This window comes from Tubulanus polymorphus, chromosome 10, assembly GCF_964204645.1.
Source record: "Tubulanus polymorphus chromosome 10, tnTubPoly1.2, whole genome shotgun sequence".
Taxonomy (NCBI): domain Eukaryota; kingdom Metazoa; phylum Nemertea; class Palaeonemertea; order Tubulaniformes; family Tubulanidae; genus Tubulanus; species Tubulanus polymorphus.
In genome coordinates, this window is record NC_134034.1 from 9,942,829 (window position 1) to 9,957,527 (window position 14,699).

At 42.7% G+C, this 14,699-nt stretch overlaps 1 protein-coding gene across 1 annotated transcript in view; it reads left to right on the plus strand.

The window, feature by feature from the left end:
- LOC141911810 (histone deacetylase 9-like) overlaps positions 1 to 14,699 on the plus strand; it is a 41,711-nt gene that overhangs the window by 14,826 nt on the left and 12,186 nt on the right. Inside the window, exons 3-9 of the mRNA XM_074802864.1 lie at positions 2,350 to 2,370; positions 8,823 to 8,885; positions 9,352 to 9,551; positions 11,385 to 11,447; positions 12,825 to 12,936; positions 13,033 to 13,147; positions 14,048 to 14,289. Of these exons, the coding sequence (XP_074658965.1) occupies positions 2,350 to 2,370; positions 8,823 to 8,885; positions 9,352 to 9,551; positions 11,385 to 11,447; positions 12,825 to 12,936; positions 13,033 to 13,147; positions 14,048 to 14,289 (816 nt within the window). The remainder of the gene's footprint in view (positions 1 to 2,349; positions 2,371 to 8,822; positions 8,886 to 9,351; positions 9,552 to 11,384; positions 11,448 to 12,824; positions 12,937 to 13,032; positions 13,148 to 14,047; positions 14,290 to 14,699) is intronic.

Below are 14,699 nucleotides of genomic sequence, written 5' to 3' on the forward strand. Positions count from 1 at the left end.
GACTGAAATGTTCATGAAGATGTCCACTGTCCCTTAGACTAGTTAAATGTTAGATTGGTTATAGAACTAGAATGATCTTAGAACGGCCTTAAGTTGTTAGATTCGTTATAGAACTAAAATGAACTGGTCTTAAGTTGTTAGAACTAACTTAGGCTATGGAACTAAAACAAGCTTAGACTGGTCTTAAGTTGTTAGATTGGTTATAGAACCAAAATGAACTGGTCCCTAACTACGGCCCGGGGCGAGGGCTGGTGTCGGGGTTTCAACGGTGTCCACGTTTATAAAGCATTTAAGAAATCTGTTCTCTACGTATTTAACTCTTAAACGCCGTTGATTTATGTTGTTTTTTTGTTTCTGTTGTTGAAATCACAACTCTATCGGTAGAACTGGTATAGTAGCGTATATAGAATAGCGTGTAGTACTGTTTCCTGCTACGATACTATATCGACTATTATCACACGTCTTATCGTCGAGTGTTGAACGTGACAATTTAATTAGATATTAATGAACTGAGGAAGAACAACGATGGGGGGGATAATGTGAAATGTGGGAAGTGGAAAGAGGTGTGACAATTGAGAAGGGAAGGGCGAAAGAATGAGAAAGATCGATTGAGAGGGAGAGAGAGAGGGAGAAGAGAGAAAGAAGAGACAGAGGTAGAGAGAAAGGGTAATCGAGTGGGAAGAGAGGGAGAGGGAGAGGAAGAGGGAGAAGAGAGAAAGAAGAGACAGAGGTAGAGAGAAAGGGGTAATCGAGTGGGAAGAGAGGGAGAGGGAGAGGAAGAGGGAGAAGAGAGAAAGAAGAGACAGAGGTAGAGAGAAAGAGTAATGGAGTGGGAAGAGAGGGAGAGGGAGAGGAAGAGGGAGAAGGAGAAAGAAGAGACAGAGGTAGAGAGAAAGGGTAATCGAGTGGGAAGAGAGGGAGAGGGAGAGGAAGAGGGAGAAGAGAGAAAGAAGAGACAGAGGTAGAGAGAAAGGGTAATCGAGTGGGAAGAGAGGGAGAGGGAGAGGAAGAGGGAGAAGAGAGAAAGAAGAGACAGAGGTAGAGAGAAAGGGGTAATGGAGTGGGAAGAGAGGGAGAGGGAGAGGAAGAGGGAGAAGGAGAAAGAAGAGACAGAGGTAGAGAGAAAGGGTAATCGAGTGGGAAGAGAGGGAGAGGGAGAGGAAGAGGGAGAAGAGAGAAAGAAGAGACAGAGGTAGAGAGAAAGGGTAATCGAGTGGGAAGAGAGGGAGAGGGAGAGGAAGAGGGAGAAGGAGAAAGAAGAGACAGAGGTAGAGAGAAAGGGTAATCGAGTGGGAAGAGAGGGAGAGGGAGAGGAAGAGGGAGAAGAGAGAAAGAAGAGACAGAGGTAGAGAGAAAGGGGTAATGGAGTGGGAAGAGAGGGAGAGGGAGAGGGAGAGGAAGAAGAGAGAAAGAAGAGACAGAGGTAGAGAGAAAGGGGTAATCGAGTGGGAAGAGAGGGAGAGGGAGAGGAAGAGGGAGAAGAGAGAAAGAAGAGACAGAGGTAGAGAGAAAGGGTAATCGAGTGGGAAGAGAGGGAGAGGGAGAGGAAGAGGGAGAAGAGAGAAAGAAGAGACAGAGGTAGAGAGAAAGGGGTAATCGAGTGGGAAGAGAGGGAGAGGGAGAGGAAGAGGGAGAAGAGAGAAAGAAGAGACAGAGGTAGAGAGAAAGAGTAATGGAGTGGGAAGAGAGGGAGAGGGAGAGGAAGAGGGAGAAGAGAGAAAGAAGAGACAGAGGTAGAGAGAAAGGGGTAATCGAGTGGGAAGAGAGGGAGAGGGAGAGGAAGAGGGAGAAGAGAGAAAGAAGAGACAGAGGTAGAGAGAAAGGGTAATCGAGTGGGAAGAGAGGGAGAGGGAGAGGAAGAGGGAGAAGAGAGAAAGAAGAGACAGAGGTAGAGAGAAAGGGGTAATCGAGTGGGAAGAGAGGGAGAGGGAGAGGAAGAGGGAGAAGAGAGAAAGAAGAGACAGAGGTAGAGAGAAAGAGTAATGGAGTGGGAAGAGAGGGAGAGGGAGAGGAAGAGGGAGAAGGAGAAAGAAGAGACAGAGGTAGAGAGAAAGGGTAATCGAGTGGGAAGAGAGGGAGAGGGAGAGGAAGAGGGAGAAGAGAGAAAGAAGAGACAGAGGTAGAGAGAAAGGGTAATCGAGTGGGAAGAGAGGGAGAGGGAGAGGATGAAGAGACATAGATAGTAAGAGAAGAGAGAGAGGGATAGGTTGAAAAGAGTTGTTGTAGATGTGATGTAAGGATGGGGTTAAGGGGTAGAGACGGGTAAGATGTGGTATAAGGAAGGGAGAAGGAAAAACTACTACAATGGATAAGATTGTCTGATTATTTCTTGTTTTCTTATCATTTCAGGCTATGCCTTAAAATCGAAAGGTAAGCGAATAATATTAATATCAGTGGACCGGTGAAAAAAACTGGATATTCTGGATTTATGTTTCCTTGCGGGGAAAATGCCTGTCCTTCTTGCTATGTGGCACAGTCATTCTCTGTCCGCCGGGATCAGAACCTGATGGCATCGAGACTCGCCACGGTACGAAACCCTGCCACACTAGACCGAGCGCGCAGCTTAGATGATATCGGATATCCTATTATATTTTAGCCCGGGTTTTCCCATTTCTAGTTAATCCATGAAATTTACCTCAGCGATTATACAACGAGCGATCTGATTGGTGCCGCAAGTTTCGGCGCGGCAAAGCTGCGCATGTATCTGCGCACCCGGTCTAGTGCGGCAGGGTTTCGCGCGATCTGTGAAAAACTGTAAAAAGAAATACATTTATTTCAATTTGAACGTCAAAAAACTGTACAGCTATTTCCGTACGCGTCATGAATCATAACCTGAAACGAGGACGGACTTTCAGCAATCTTGCAGTGTAGCTTTTTTGTTTTTCGTATGGAAAAAGTTGCGGTTGCAAATAGTTGTGTAACTACGCAAATTGATATGTTTTTGGCCGCTGTTCACTCAATCGGGACGGTTCGTGACTAGCTTCACTGCGGTATTATTATTTGGTATTATTATTTATTAACATCGCCATATCACATTATCAAGTTATATCGTGCCTTGAAACCCTAACAGCTGAAATAATAGAAATTCATGTACAATTTCTAACATTGGAAATTCAAAAGGAGGCCATGTTTAATAAAATAAAATCCCACTATTTACAGATTAAAAGAATTTAAAAACAAGAATTTATTTATTAAATCTAAAATATTTAAAAGACACGACGTTTCGATCTCACCCTAGAGATCATCGTCAGGTGTTTGGCCATGTTTGTTTCTGCTGCTTCGCGTAAATCCCGCGCGGAGTGGGGCCAATACTTAATGGAAGATGAGTAATGGAAGGTGAGTAGAATTTATCGTTAAATCTTGGACCATGAAAATTAGTCTGACTTGATGGTTCTGTTTTATGGTACGGTACTGTAGACTCCGCTGAAGACGGATCTTTTTGACTTGACAGTGATATCTGAGTTGATTCGACGATCGTGATACGACCCCTCCCCCCGCTGTTCTGCGAGTTTGGTCGACGATCGTGATACGACCCCCTGTACGTTGCACTGTTCTATTCCGGGAACATGCGTTTTATATTTAGACACCGGTGACAGCGGTTGCGGCGAATGATCGCTGATTAAAGTGAGTCGCTTCGTGTTTTTTTTTTTCATCATCTTTTCCTTATTCACTTTGGTTCGTCAGTTTTTCCTGTCCGTCGAATATTGATTAAGATTAATGAATTTTTTGAAGTGGTATTGGAATTAGTTTTTTGATCTTTAGAAAAGATTGCGTTTTCTTTAGAAAGGTTGAACATCCACGCTGGCTACCAGAGAATAGTGACGCGATGAGATATTTTGATGTCGGTCTTAGTCGATATCGCCAGACTGTTTTGGCTCGGGCCACATTCGGTATGTGCCTGATCGGGCCCGGGCACCGGCTCTATACCCGGGTCCTGTGCCAGATTTTAGCGTGAGTCGAATTCGCATGGACGCTTGCCGGTTCTCTCCCTCTCTCCCTCCCTCCCTCCCTCCCTCCCTCCCTCCCTCCCTCCCTCCCTCTCTCCCTCTCCCTTTCTCCCCCTCTCCCCCTCCCTCTCTCCCACTCTCTCCCTCCCTCTCTCTCCTGTCTCTCTCGCATTCTGTACAAAATCAATTAAGTATTTTTAGCCGCGCCGAGGTCATTCATCGATTTGTGAGATCGATATTTGATGATGTCATCAACTCAGCGCGCACACTATCTACCTCGTTTATCTATCTCTCTCTCCCCGCTCTCTCTCTCCCTCTCTCTCTCTCTCTCTCTCTCTCTCTCTCTCTCTCTCTCTCTCTCTCTCTCTCTCTCTCTCTCCCTCTCCCTCTCCCTCTCCCTCTCCCTCTCCCTCTCCCTCTCCCTCTCCCTCTCCCTCTCCCTCTCCCTCTCCCTCTCCCTCTCCCCCTCCCCCTCCCCTCCCCCTCCCCCTCCCCCTCCCTCTCCCCCTCCATCCAAAACCCACCCACCCACCCTCATTTACTCTCTTGCCCTCCCTCCCACTCCACACCCTCTCCTATTACTGTCCTTTCTGCTCTCCCTCCTCACTCTCACCCTCTTGTTCTCCCTCTCTCCCATTCCCTCTCCTCTTTTCATCTGCCCACTCCCTCTTCCTTTTCTTTCAATTCCCTCTCTTCTATCACTCTCTTTCCCTTCCCACTCCCTTCTCGCCCAATCTCCCCATTTCCTCTCCTCTGCCTCGTCTCAATTCCCTCTATTTCTCGACGGTCGTTTGTTCTCGCGCCGATCAGTCAGTCCGTCAGTCCGTCCGTCATATAGTCGTCTACGTCATCAACTAACTCCGGCGCGCGTTACGCAGAAATCGACGTCGATATATTTAGCCGGCGAACGACACAGCGGCGGCAGTAGCAGCGGCAGAACGCCCGATGACATTTCTCAGAATTGCGGCTACTATTTATAGCCGGCGTTCTATTCAACTCGACGACGTTGAAGACGATTAATTCATTCTCGTTCTTCCACTCGTAATTCGTCTTCTTTCGTGGAGACAATAATAGACGACGACGGCGGTTTATTCTCGAACGGGCGCGCGCGCGGTCCTTCGAAATGGAGGATAAAAAATACCGCGTTTTTAAAGTCGCTCGAAGCGATCGTTAATTTCGGGGGGAAACACGCGGAATTCCTTTGAAACTAGAGAAATAGGCGATTATCGAAATGTTTGTTGTGGGTAAACCGAGCCTTAATCTCTGGTGTAGTACTGAACACATGTGAAGTGCGGACGATCAGTATTTGAAATTGTGCTGATAAAGTGTCTAATGTCCGGTGTTTGTAGTTCATTTTCGATTAGAAATGTTTCAGATGAAGTTCTGAACACATGTAAAATATGGACGATCAGTTTTGGAAAGTGTGCTGATAAAATATCTAATGTCCGGTGTTTGTAGTTTATTTTCGATTAGAAATGTTTCAGATGAAGTTCTGAACACATGTAAAATACGGACGATCAGTTTTGGAAATTGTGCTGATAAAATATCTAATGTCCGGTGTTTGTAGTTTATTTTCGATTAGAAATGTTTCAGATGAAGTTCTGAACACATGTAAAATATGGACAATCAGTATTTGAAAGTGTGCTGATAAAATATCTAATGTCCGGTGTTTGTAGTTTATTTTCGATTAGAAATGTTTCAGATGAAGTTCTGAACACATGTAAAATATGGACGATCAGTTTTGGAAAGTGTGCTGATAAAATATCTAATGTCCGGTGTTTGTAGTTTATTTTCGATTAGAAATGTTTCAGATGAAGTTCTGAACACATGTAAAATACGGACGATCAGTTTTGGAAATTGTGCTGATAAAATATCTAATGTCCGGTGTTTGTAGTTTATTTTCGATTAGAAATGTTTCAGATGAAGTTCTGAACACATGTAAAATATGGACAATCAGTATTTGAAAGTGTGCTGATAAAGTGTCTTATGTCGGGTTTTTTTTTAGTTCATTTTCAATTAGAAATGTTTCAGATGAAGTTCTGAACGCATGTGAAGTGCGTACGATCAGTTTTTGAAAGTGCGCGGATGAAATATCTAATGTCTGGTGTTTGTAGTTCAGATCTGATTTTTTTTTCAGTTTATTTTCGATAAAAAGCCCGTCATTTTGTCGATGAAGTCAAACGTCAATTCGCGCCGTCTTTCTAGTAAATATATTATATATCGGTGACAGTTGAAGGTCGCGCGGGCCACGATTTCTATTTATAAGATACACTTGGTGTGAGAAGTGTCGTGAACTGTAAGCTATATTCGTCTCCGGTTAAATTTAGACGCGACCACGATTGTGGTTGGTTTTGTTTTGTCGATCGGTTGGTCAGCCAGTGTGACAGTACGTTCATTTAACCTTACCGCGATCATCGTGTGTTTCGCAGTTTGTATCGATGTGAATATTCTTCGCAATGAGTTTATCGTAGAATCAGTCGTGTTTAAACACGAGAAAGTTTTCAATTTGTCTTCGAACTATTATCGCGAAGCCATGTGTTTTAAGCGTTGAAATTAAGATCGCGTTTGAAAGTCGTCGATCTTGGGTCGCAGTTTGTATCGATATGAATATTCTTCGCAACGAGTTTATCGTAGATGATTAAAATCATCGGTCGCGTTTAAAACGCGAGAAAGTAACGCGGTATCAACGGTTCATTCGTCTCCGCATTTCGCGCGTGTGCGCCTACTCGGTTGAGGGCGATTCCTACGATATCCGATTCTGAAATATCTCGTTTTCTGCCGTCGTCGGTTTACGAAGGACGCGCGAATCTAATTTCGCCATCGTCTCTCCCGCCCGAGTGTAAACGGGAAACAAAGATTAATTTTACCGAGCGCGCGGCAATGCAATCAACGACAACCGACAAGGATTCCAAAAATAAATCTAATCAATCCATCCATATATGTATATATGCAAATATATATATATATATATGTAGGTATATATTGTAATAGTAGATATTTATATACGCTCGGGAAGATATTGTCTTTGTTCACAAGATTTAATTATGATTAAGCAGGTATAGATACGTCAACAGACGGACGAGCAGACGCAGTGACCGACGCAGTGATCTCCGCGTGCGCGCTCGCTCACACGTTCGTTCTTTATGGAGATTATCTCGAATCGGAATTCCGTCGGGCGCAAGTTTTATTAACTCGTGCGATCATTCGATCTGTTTTTTTTTTTTTTCGAACCAGGCGCATGCACGTTTCTTCGCAAAATTGCCGCGTTTTCGTTTTGCCACAATTTTGCCGTTTTTTGCCGACTCTCCCCCGTGGATACCGACAGCGTTTCGCGGATTAGTACCTCGAAGGAAATTTGGATTTCGAAAAAACGGATAATTCTGTGTTTCTTGTTTCGATTTCATTCTTATTCGACGAAAGTTTGTTTTGTTTTTCGAAGATTCTCATTTCGAGCCGAACGCGCGAATTAAAGGAATTATTAGGACGGATTTTTTTCGGCGAATAATTATGATTCCGGAAGTCGATTGGAAATTCGGAACGAACTCGATGCAGACGTTGCGTAACGCGACGTCGTCATCGCCGCCGCCGTCCTCTTCGTACGGCGCGTTGGCGACTGTCCCCGAGGAGCCCGGGCTGTCTGCGCCGGCGCGGGTTATTTCTCGCGATCCGACTGCCGGTAAGACGATATAACCGACGAATTGCCACCCACCCGCCGTTTGAATCCGGGTGGTCGCTTGAATTCACGGACATTTCTGGAATAGTTCGGGTCAGGGATTAGTCGGAAATTTTGTGAAAAAATTCTAATAATCGGGGCTAAGTTGGGAAATTGATTTTTAAAAGTCGGGGAATAGTTGGGAATTTTGTTGAAGAAGCTAAAAATTGGGGTAATGTCAGGGATTAGTCGGGAATTTTATGAAAAAAAATGCTTAAAATTAGGGATTTTTTTTTCTTGCCAGGGAATAGTGTGAAAATATTGCTGAAAATTGGGATCAAAGTCAGGGTGATTTCGTTTTAAAAGTCGGAGAATTTTGTAAAAGAATCAGGGAAATTTGTTAAGATTGCTAGCGCGTAAAATCAGACAGTTTATGTCTATGTCTAACATATTTGACTGTGTTAATTGATTCGATTCTAAGCAGATCAAGTTAGGGAAAACCACGTGCATGTCAGGGAATATAGTCAGGGCTTAGGGAAAATAAAAGTGATCAAACCCACGCAACGTTGGAACTTGATCTAGAGGCAAATTTAAAGCACACAACAGTGGAACTGAGTTCAGTCACATAAATCTCACTCTGTGCAGCCCGTATTGTAAATTGTCTGGTTGAGAATGAAACCCCCCTCCCCCACCACGGCCACGCTTGTGACACATGTCCTGCTGATTTCATTTATAGAATTAACAACTGTTATAGACGAATTCCTGGGGGCCGTCTCACAGAACGACCGAAAGTGTCATTGGTCACGATAACGTAGCACTGAATGAAGCCTTTAGTCATCTGTGAAATGCCCCCCTCCTGTTGTCAATACGCGACCCCCAGCTGATATTGAGTACGTAAATATAAAGTTATTATCGGGTCAGCGAATGTTTTCATGTTAAAATCTATTTCAATGGTTTATACTCTATTCATATTGCTATGTAGCTATTATTTGGTTATAGCATTAAATATAAACCTGGAAGTTCATTGTCGGTCAATTCGAAAAATAATAATTATCGCTCTATTTATATATGTATAGATGATCCGTCAAAATGATATCAGGTGCACCAGAAATTGGACATTTTATCAGCACAATAGTCATCGTCCACACTGTGTTCAGGAGATCTTTTTAAAAAACGATATATTTCTTAGATCGTAATGATTAGACTTTTGCTTTATTTTTCAGAGCCTCTTGGGTCGAGGGAATCAGCTATGGAAATCAATAATCATTTCAGTTTGAATAAAAAAGGTAAGAAATGTGAGATATCTCGTAGTGGCAATGCTAGTACACTTAGAAATACGAGATATCTCATAGTGGCAATGGTGGGACACCCAGAAATATGAGATATCTCGTAGTGGCAATGGTGGGACACCCAGAAATATGAGATATCTCATAGTGGCAATGGTGGGACACCCAGAAGTATATCTCAAATTAGCAATGGTAGCAGAACCAGGGAGGCGCACTGGCCGAGTGGTTTAAGCCGCCGGTCACTGGTCTCGTCAATCCAGGGCTTATGGGTTCAAACCCTGGCGGCGACAGAGTTTCTTGGTCGAAGGTTCTTCTCTGGGCTCTCCCCACTTGGGAAAAAGAAACATCGAACCCGCCCTGCGATATGCTTAGCGGGTGGGAGTGTGTTAAAAAAAGGCTTTTTGCCCATTTTAAAAGATTTGATAAGTTTGTCTCATATTTTTTTCTCTTGGCGCGTTTATTTCAGAAGTGCTACATTCCCCGCCCATCGAGTCGGCGTTGATCAATCGTGATCTGGCGATCGCCGCCGAACAACAACTACAACAACAACTGCTCACGTTGAAACAACAACAACAACTCCAACAACAAATGTTGCTGCAACAATTCCAAGCGCAACAACAACAGCTCGCGCACGAACACGACAAACAAATACAGGAGCATATGAAGGTACGCGATTTTGACCGCATCGGGGGTACTACCTACGAGTAAGGGGAACATTGCGAATTAGGACCCTTGGGTTCCCGGGACATTGGTAAAAACTTGGGGAAATTTTGGAATGGTATTCCTGGGAATTCGAGCGGCGCAAATATGCCGCTTTCTTCGGCAATTTTCCTCGAAAAAAATTCACCACTAAATAATTGATATGCGTTTATGCGGTATGATGGTACACGTATACGAAGGCCCAATTTCCATTTCTGGCAAATTTTGGATAATCACCCCGCGCTGGGAAAAAACTTGCCAATTTTGAATTCGTGTGTAACTGTTGTAACGGTGTTTGTAAGAACGTTTCTAGGTTTCGCCGTAAATAAGGGTAAACAAGGTATTGCGCTGCCTGAACACGCTATCGAGGAATATCGTATCGACTATGTCCTAATAGTCATCTTGAATATTGAACTAGCAGTTTATTCAACATTACAACTATATTCCTATAGTCATCTTGAATATTGAACTAGTAGTTTATTCAACATTATAACTATATTCCAATAGTCATCTTGAATATTGTACTAGTAGTTGATTCGACGTTACGACTATATTCCAATCGTCATCTTGAATATTGAACTAGTAGTTTATTCAACATTACAACTATATTCCATTAGTCATCTTGAATATTGAACTAGTAGTTTATTCAAGATTACAACTATATTCCTATTGTCATCTTGAATATTGAGCTAGTAGTTTATTCAACATTACAACTATATTCCAATAGTCATCTTGAATATTGAACTAGTAGTTTACTCAACATTACAACTATATTCCAATAGTCATCTTGAATATTGAACTAGCAGTTTGTTCAACATTACAACTATATTCCTATAGTCATCTTGAATATTGAGCTAGTAGTTTATTCAATATTACAACTTTATTCCATTAGTCATCTTGAATATTGAACTAGTAGTTTACTCAACATTACAACTATATTCCAATAGTCATCTTGAATATTGAACTAGCAGCTTGTTCAACATTACAACTATATTCCTATAGTCATCTTGAATATTGAACTAGCAATTTATTCAACATTACAACTATATTCCAATAGTCATCTTGAATATTGAACTAGTAGTTTATGTTCAATGTTTCGATAAGGCCTATATCCTAATGTATTCCTGAAGGTGACTATTAGGATATAGTCAAATAGACCTCTAGATCTCGAATAGTTTTAGCGCTTTACATTATTTTTAGTTGCCATTGTGGGATTTTCTTTATACCATACCTACACGCCTGTCACTGGAGGCGAATTTATCTTGTCAAATCAGATTTGATTTTCCTAATCATAATTTGCTTGTCACGTGTTATCTAATCAAATAAGATTTGCACAACAGGATGAATTTGACGCCTTGTTCCAAATGGCTGACAAGAAAATACTGTCCCACTTTTTATTTAAAATGTTATTTCCTATGAATGAGTTTCAGGTTTCTCATTCAGTTCTGACATTTATATCAGTTTTTCGAAACATATTTGTGAGTCCACCACCATCTTCAAATCGTATCAAATCAGCTCCGGGGGTGATTTGATGATTTGACAAATCGATTTGAATTTGATCGTGTGTTAAATTTAAAAATTAGACCAAATCAAATTTGATTATGACGAGATAAAAACGATTTTACTTAAAATCAAATTTGATTTGACGTGATAAATTCGCCTTAGTTGATGAAAGGAAGTAGTTTGATTTAATTAACAAATGCGTAAAACGGATGGTATTAGTCGAGATACCGAAATTGTGTGCGTCATTCATTCCGCTCAGAGTCGTTGTATTAGTTATCAAATCGTATATGTTTGTAGTGTATTGGTACGATTCAACAGCAAGAAATACTGTACGCGAGGCAGATGGAACAATGGCGCGAGGTAAGTTACTATCCCCTCCCTGCTGCCTAACTTGGGAATCATACGTTCATGTAACTGTGGGAACCATGCTTCAAACTTCCTGACTTGGTCAAACGTTATCTTAACCCTGCTTTAGCGTGGTAAACAAGCACGTAAGAGGCAATTTTTTATTGCGGTGGCCAATTGCGGGTTTTTAACCAGGTTCTATCTAATATGTTACCCCGGCGAATTTAGTTCAATTTCCGCAAAGATATAACATACAAAGAAACAAAAAACGTCATTCAGTAAATGATAGTAGTCGCTGCAGTTCCGATGCCGCTAGTCAAATCGCCTGGTTCTCCTTTTCCCGTTTAATTCCCCTTAATCGTCCCCAACTTTCCTTCGACTCTTCAACTTCCGGTCGAAGCCTGCCGAATATCGGCCTCTAATGCCCCTTGCAACGCCGATCGCGTTCAGAACTAAGACTGCCGTTCTACTAGATTTAGATTTCGTACCGGCAGCGTTCCGTTCAGACCGAGGCGTTTAACGAAACATAACGTTTAACGAAATACCCCATGATCTATTACACCAGTTTTTGCTTTTCTATTTCTGGACGTTTTCGAGAAACTAATTACCTTGGTTTTTTTTTTCGTCCGTCGGGGATGGCGCGCGTACATTAAACGGTATATATATATATATATATGATAAATATATGAGCTACTTTGCTCCTACCGAGGTCGACCGATGTATATTTGTCGTGGAAACAATTCTTCCCCGCATCCTGTGTATATGATTAATGATGGCGACGAAATTTTCGCAGTCTAACTTATCCGCCTGACCTTATGTATTTATCAACGCTCGGCGGCTGATATCCTCGATCCTCACTTGCCACTAGTTGAATCCACTAGTTGATGTCGTAGTTGATGTCCTATAACACACTAGTGATACCTGGTGGATCCTCAATTGCCATGAGTGGAATCCTCTATTACCGCAGTAGTTGATGTCCTACTGCTCACTAGTGGCACCTGGTGGATCCTCATTCGCTACAAGTGAAATCCTTTTTTACCGCAGTATTTTATGTCCTACTGCTCAATAGCGACATCTGGTGGATCCTCACAAGTGGAATCCTCTATTGTCACAGTAGTTGATGTCCTACTGCTCACTAGTGACACCTAGTGGATCCTCACTGGCCACAAGTGATATCCTCTATTACTGCAGTAGTTAAAGTCCACCTGCACACTAATGACACCTGATAAATCCTCACTTGCCACAAGTGGAATCCTTTATTGACACAGTAGTTGATGCCTTACTAGCGACATCTGGTGGATCCTCACTTGCCACAAGTAGTTGATGCCTAACTAGCGACGCCTCGGTAAAAACTCTCTAAAACCTGTTTTCTCTTTTCGTTCGATTTCTCAGAGGCAACAGGAGTTCTTGGAACGGCAGGAAAAAGAGGTCAATCGGCGCGAGCAACAGAGATGCGAGTTGGAAAAACTGCGCATGATCAAAAACAAGAAAAAAGACGAAGAAAGTAAGTAACAAAAATGAGAGGAAAAAGTACATTTATGTCCGATCGGCACAAATTCAAACTGTTGACTCGCTGCTGACTTTGCCATTATTTTTCCAGGCGCGGTCGCGTCGACGGAAGTCAAGCTTCGACTGCAAGAATTCGTACTGAAGAAGAAACAGCAAGAAGCGGCCATGACGAATATGAGAAATTCGCCTCCTCAACTTCGTCAATGGTATCTCTATTTTTAGATTTTGCGAATCGTTTAGATTGAAAAGCGGAAATTGGTTACGAATTAAAAAATTTTGAAAAACGTTAAAAGATTGAACGTACGAAAATAGTATTTAAGAAATCAGGATATTACTGATTAGGAGTTAGAATATTGAAAGTGAACTGATTAGAGTTAACCCATTACAACAGTAATTTCACGATGTTCAAATTACTCCTAAAAATTGTTAAGATCAGGAAAACTTGTTACGAGTTCCGCAGTTCAGTACCCTATTCTGCAGTTCAGAACTATATTCCGTAGTTCAGAACCCTATTCTGCAGTTCAGAACCATATACTGTAGTTCAGAACCCTATTCTGCAGTTCAGAACCCTATTCTGCAGTTAAGAACCATATTCCGTAGTTCAGAACCATATTCTGCAGTTCAGAACCATATACTGTAGTTCAGAACCCTATTCTGCAGTTCAGTACCCTATTCTGCAGTTCAGAACCATATTCCGTAGTTCAGAACCCTATTCTGCAGTTCAGAACCATATACTGTAGTTCAGAACCCTATTCTGCAGTTCAGTACCCTATTCTGCAGTTCAGAACCATATTCCGTAGTTCAGAACCATATTCTGCAGTTCAGAACCATATTCTGCAGTTCAGAACCCTATTCTGCAGTTCAGAACCATATTCCGTAGTTCAGAACCATATTCCGCAGTTCAGAACCGTATTCCATAGTTCAGAATCGTATTCCATAGTTCAGAACTGTATTCTGCAGTTCAGAACCATATTTCATAGTTCAGATCTGCATTCCATAGTTCAGAACCGTATTCTGCAGTTCAGAACCATATTCTGCGATTCAGAACCGTATTCCGTAGTTTAGAATCATATTCCGCTTTATTTCATCATTTCGATCTTTTTCAGGGCGGCTCATCACAGCTCGATTGACCAGCAGGGGTCACCACCGGCCGGACTGTCGCCGCCGTACCACCCGCGGATACTCGGCGCGTACGAGGACGACTTCCCGCCGCTGCGTAAAACAGCGTCGGAGCCGAATCTGAAAGTCCGCTCGGTGCTGAAACAAAAAGTTATAGAACGACGCAGCAGCCCGCTGTTGAAACGGAAAGAAAAAGCTTTACTTTTCAAACGGAAGCCGCCGTTTACGAGTGAGTACAACAATGACGAGTACCCTGCTGAATTCCCTTGGGAGTACCCTGCAGAGTTCCCTGGGGAGTTCCAATTCAATTCAAATACTTTATTGACACTAATAGATTTTACAATAAAATATTTTAGTGATACCCTGCAGAGTTCCCTGGGGAGAACCCTGCAGAGTTCCCTGGGGAGTACCCTGCAGAGTTCCCTGCATAGTTCTCTGGTTCTCTGGGGAGTACCCTGCAGAGTGCCCTGGGGAGTACCCTGAAGAGTTCCCTGTGGAGTACTCTGCAGAGTTCCCTGGGGAGTGCCCTGCAGAGTTCCCTGTGGAGTACCCTGCTGAGTTCCCTGTGGAGTGCCCTGGGGAGTACCCTGAAGAGTTCCCTGTGGAGTACCCTGCTGAGTTCCCTGTGGAGTGCCCTGC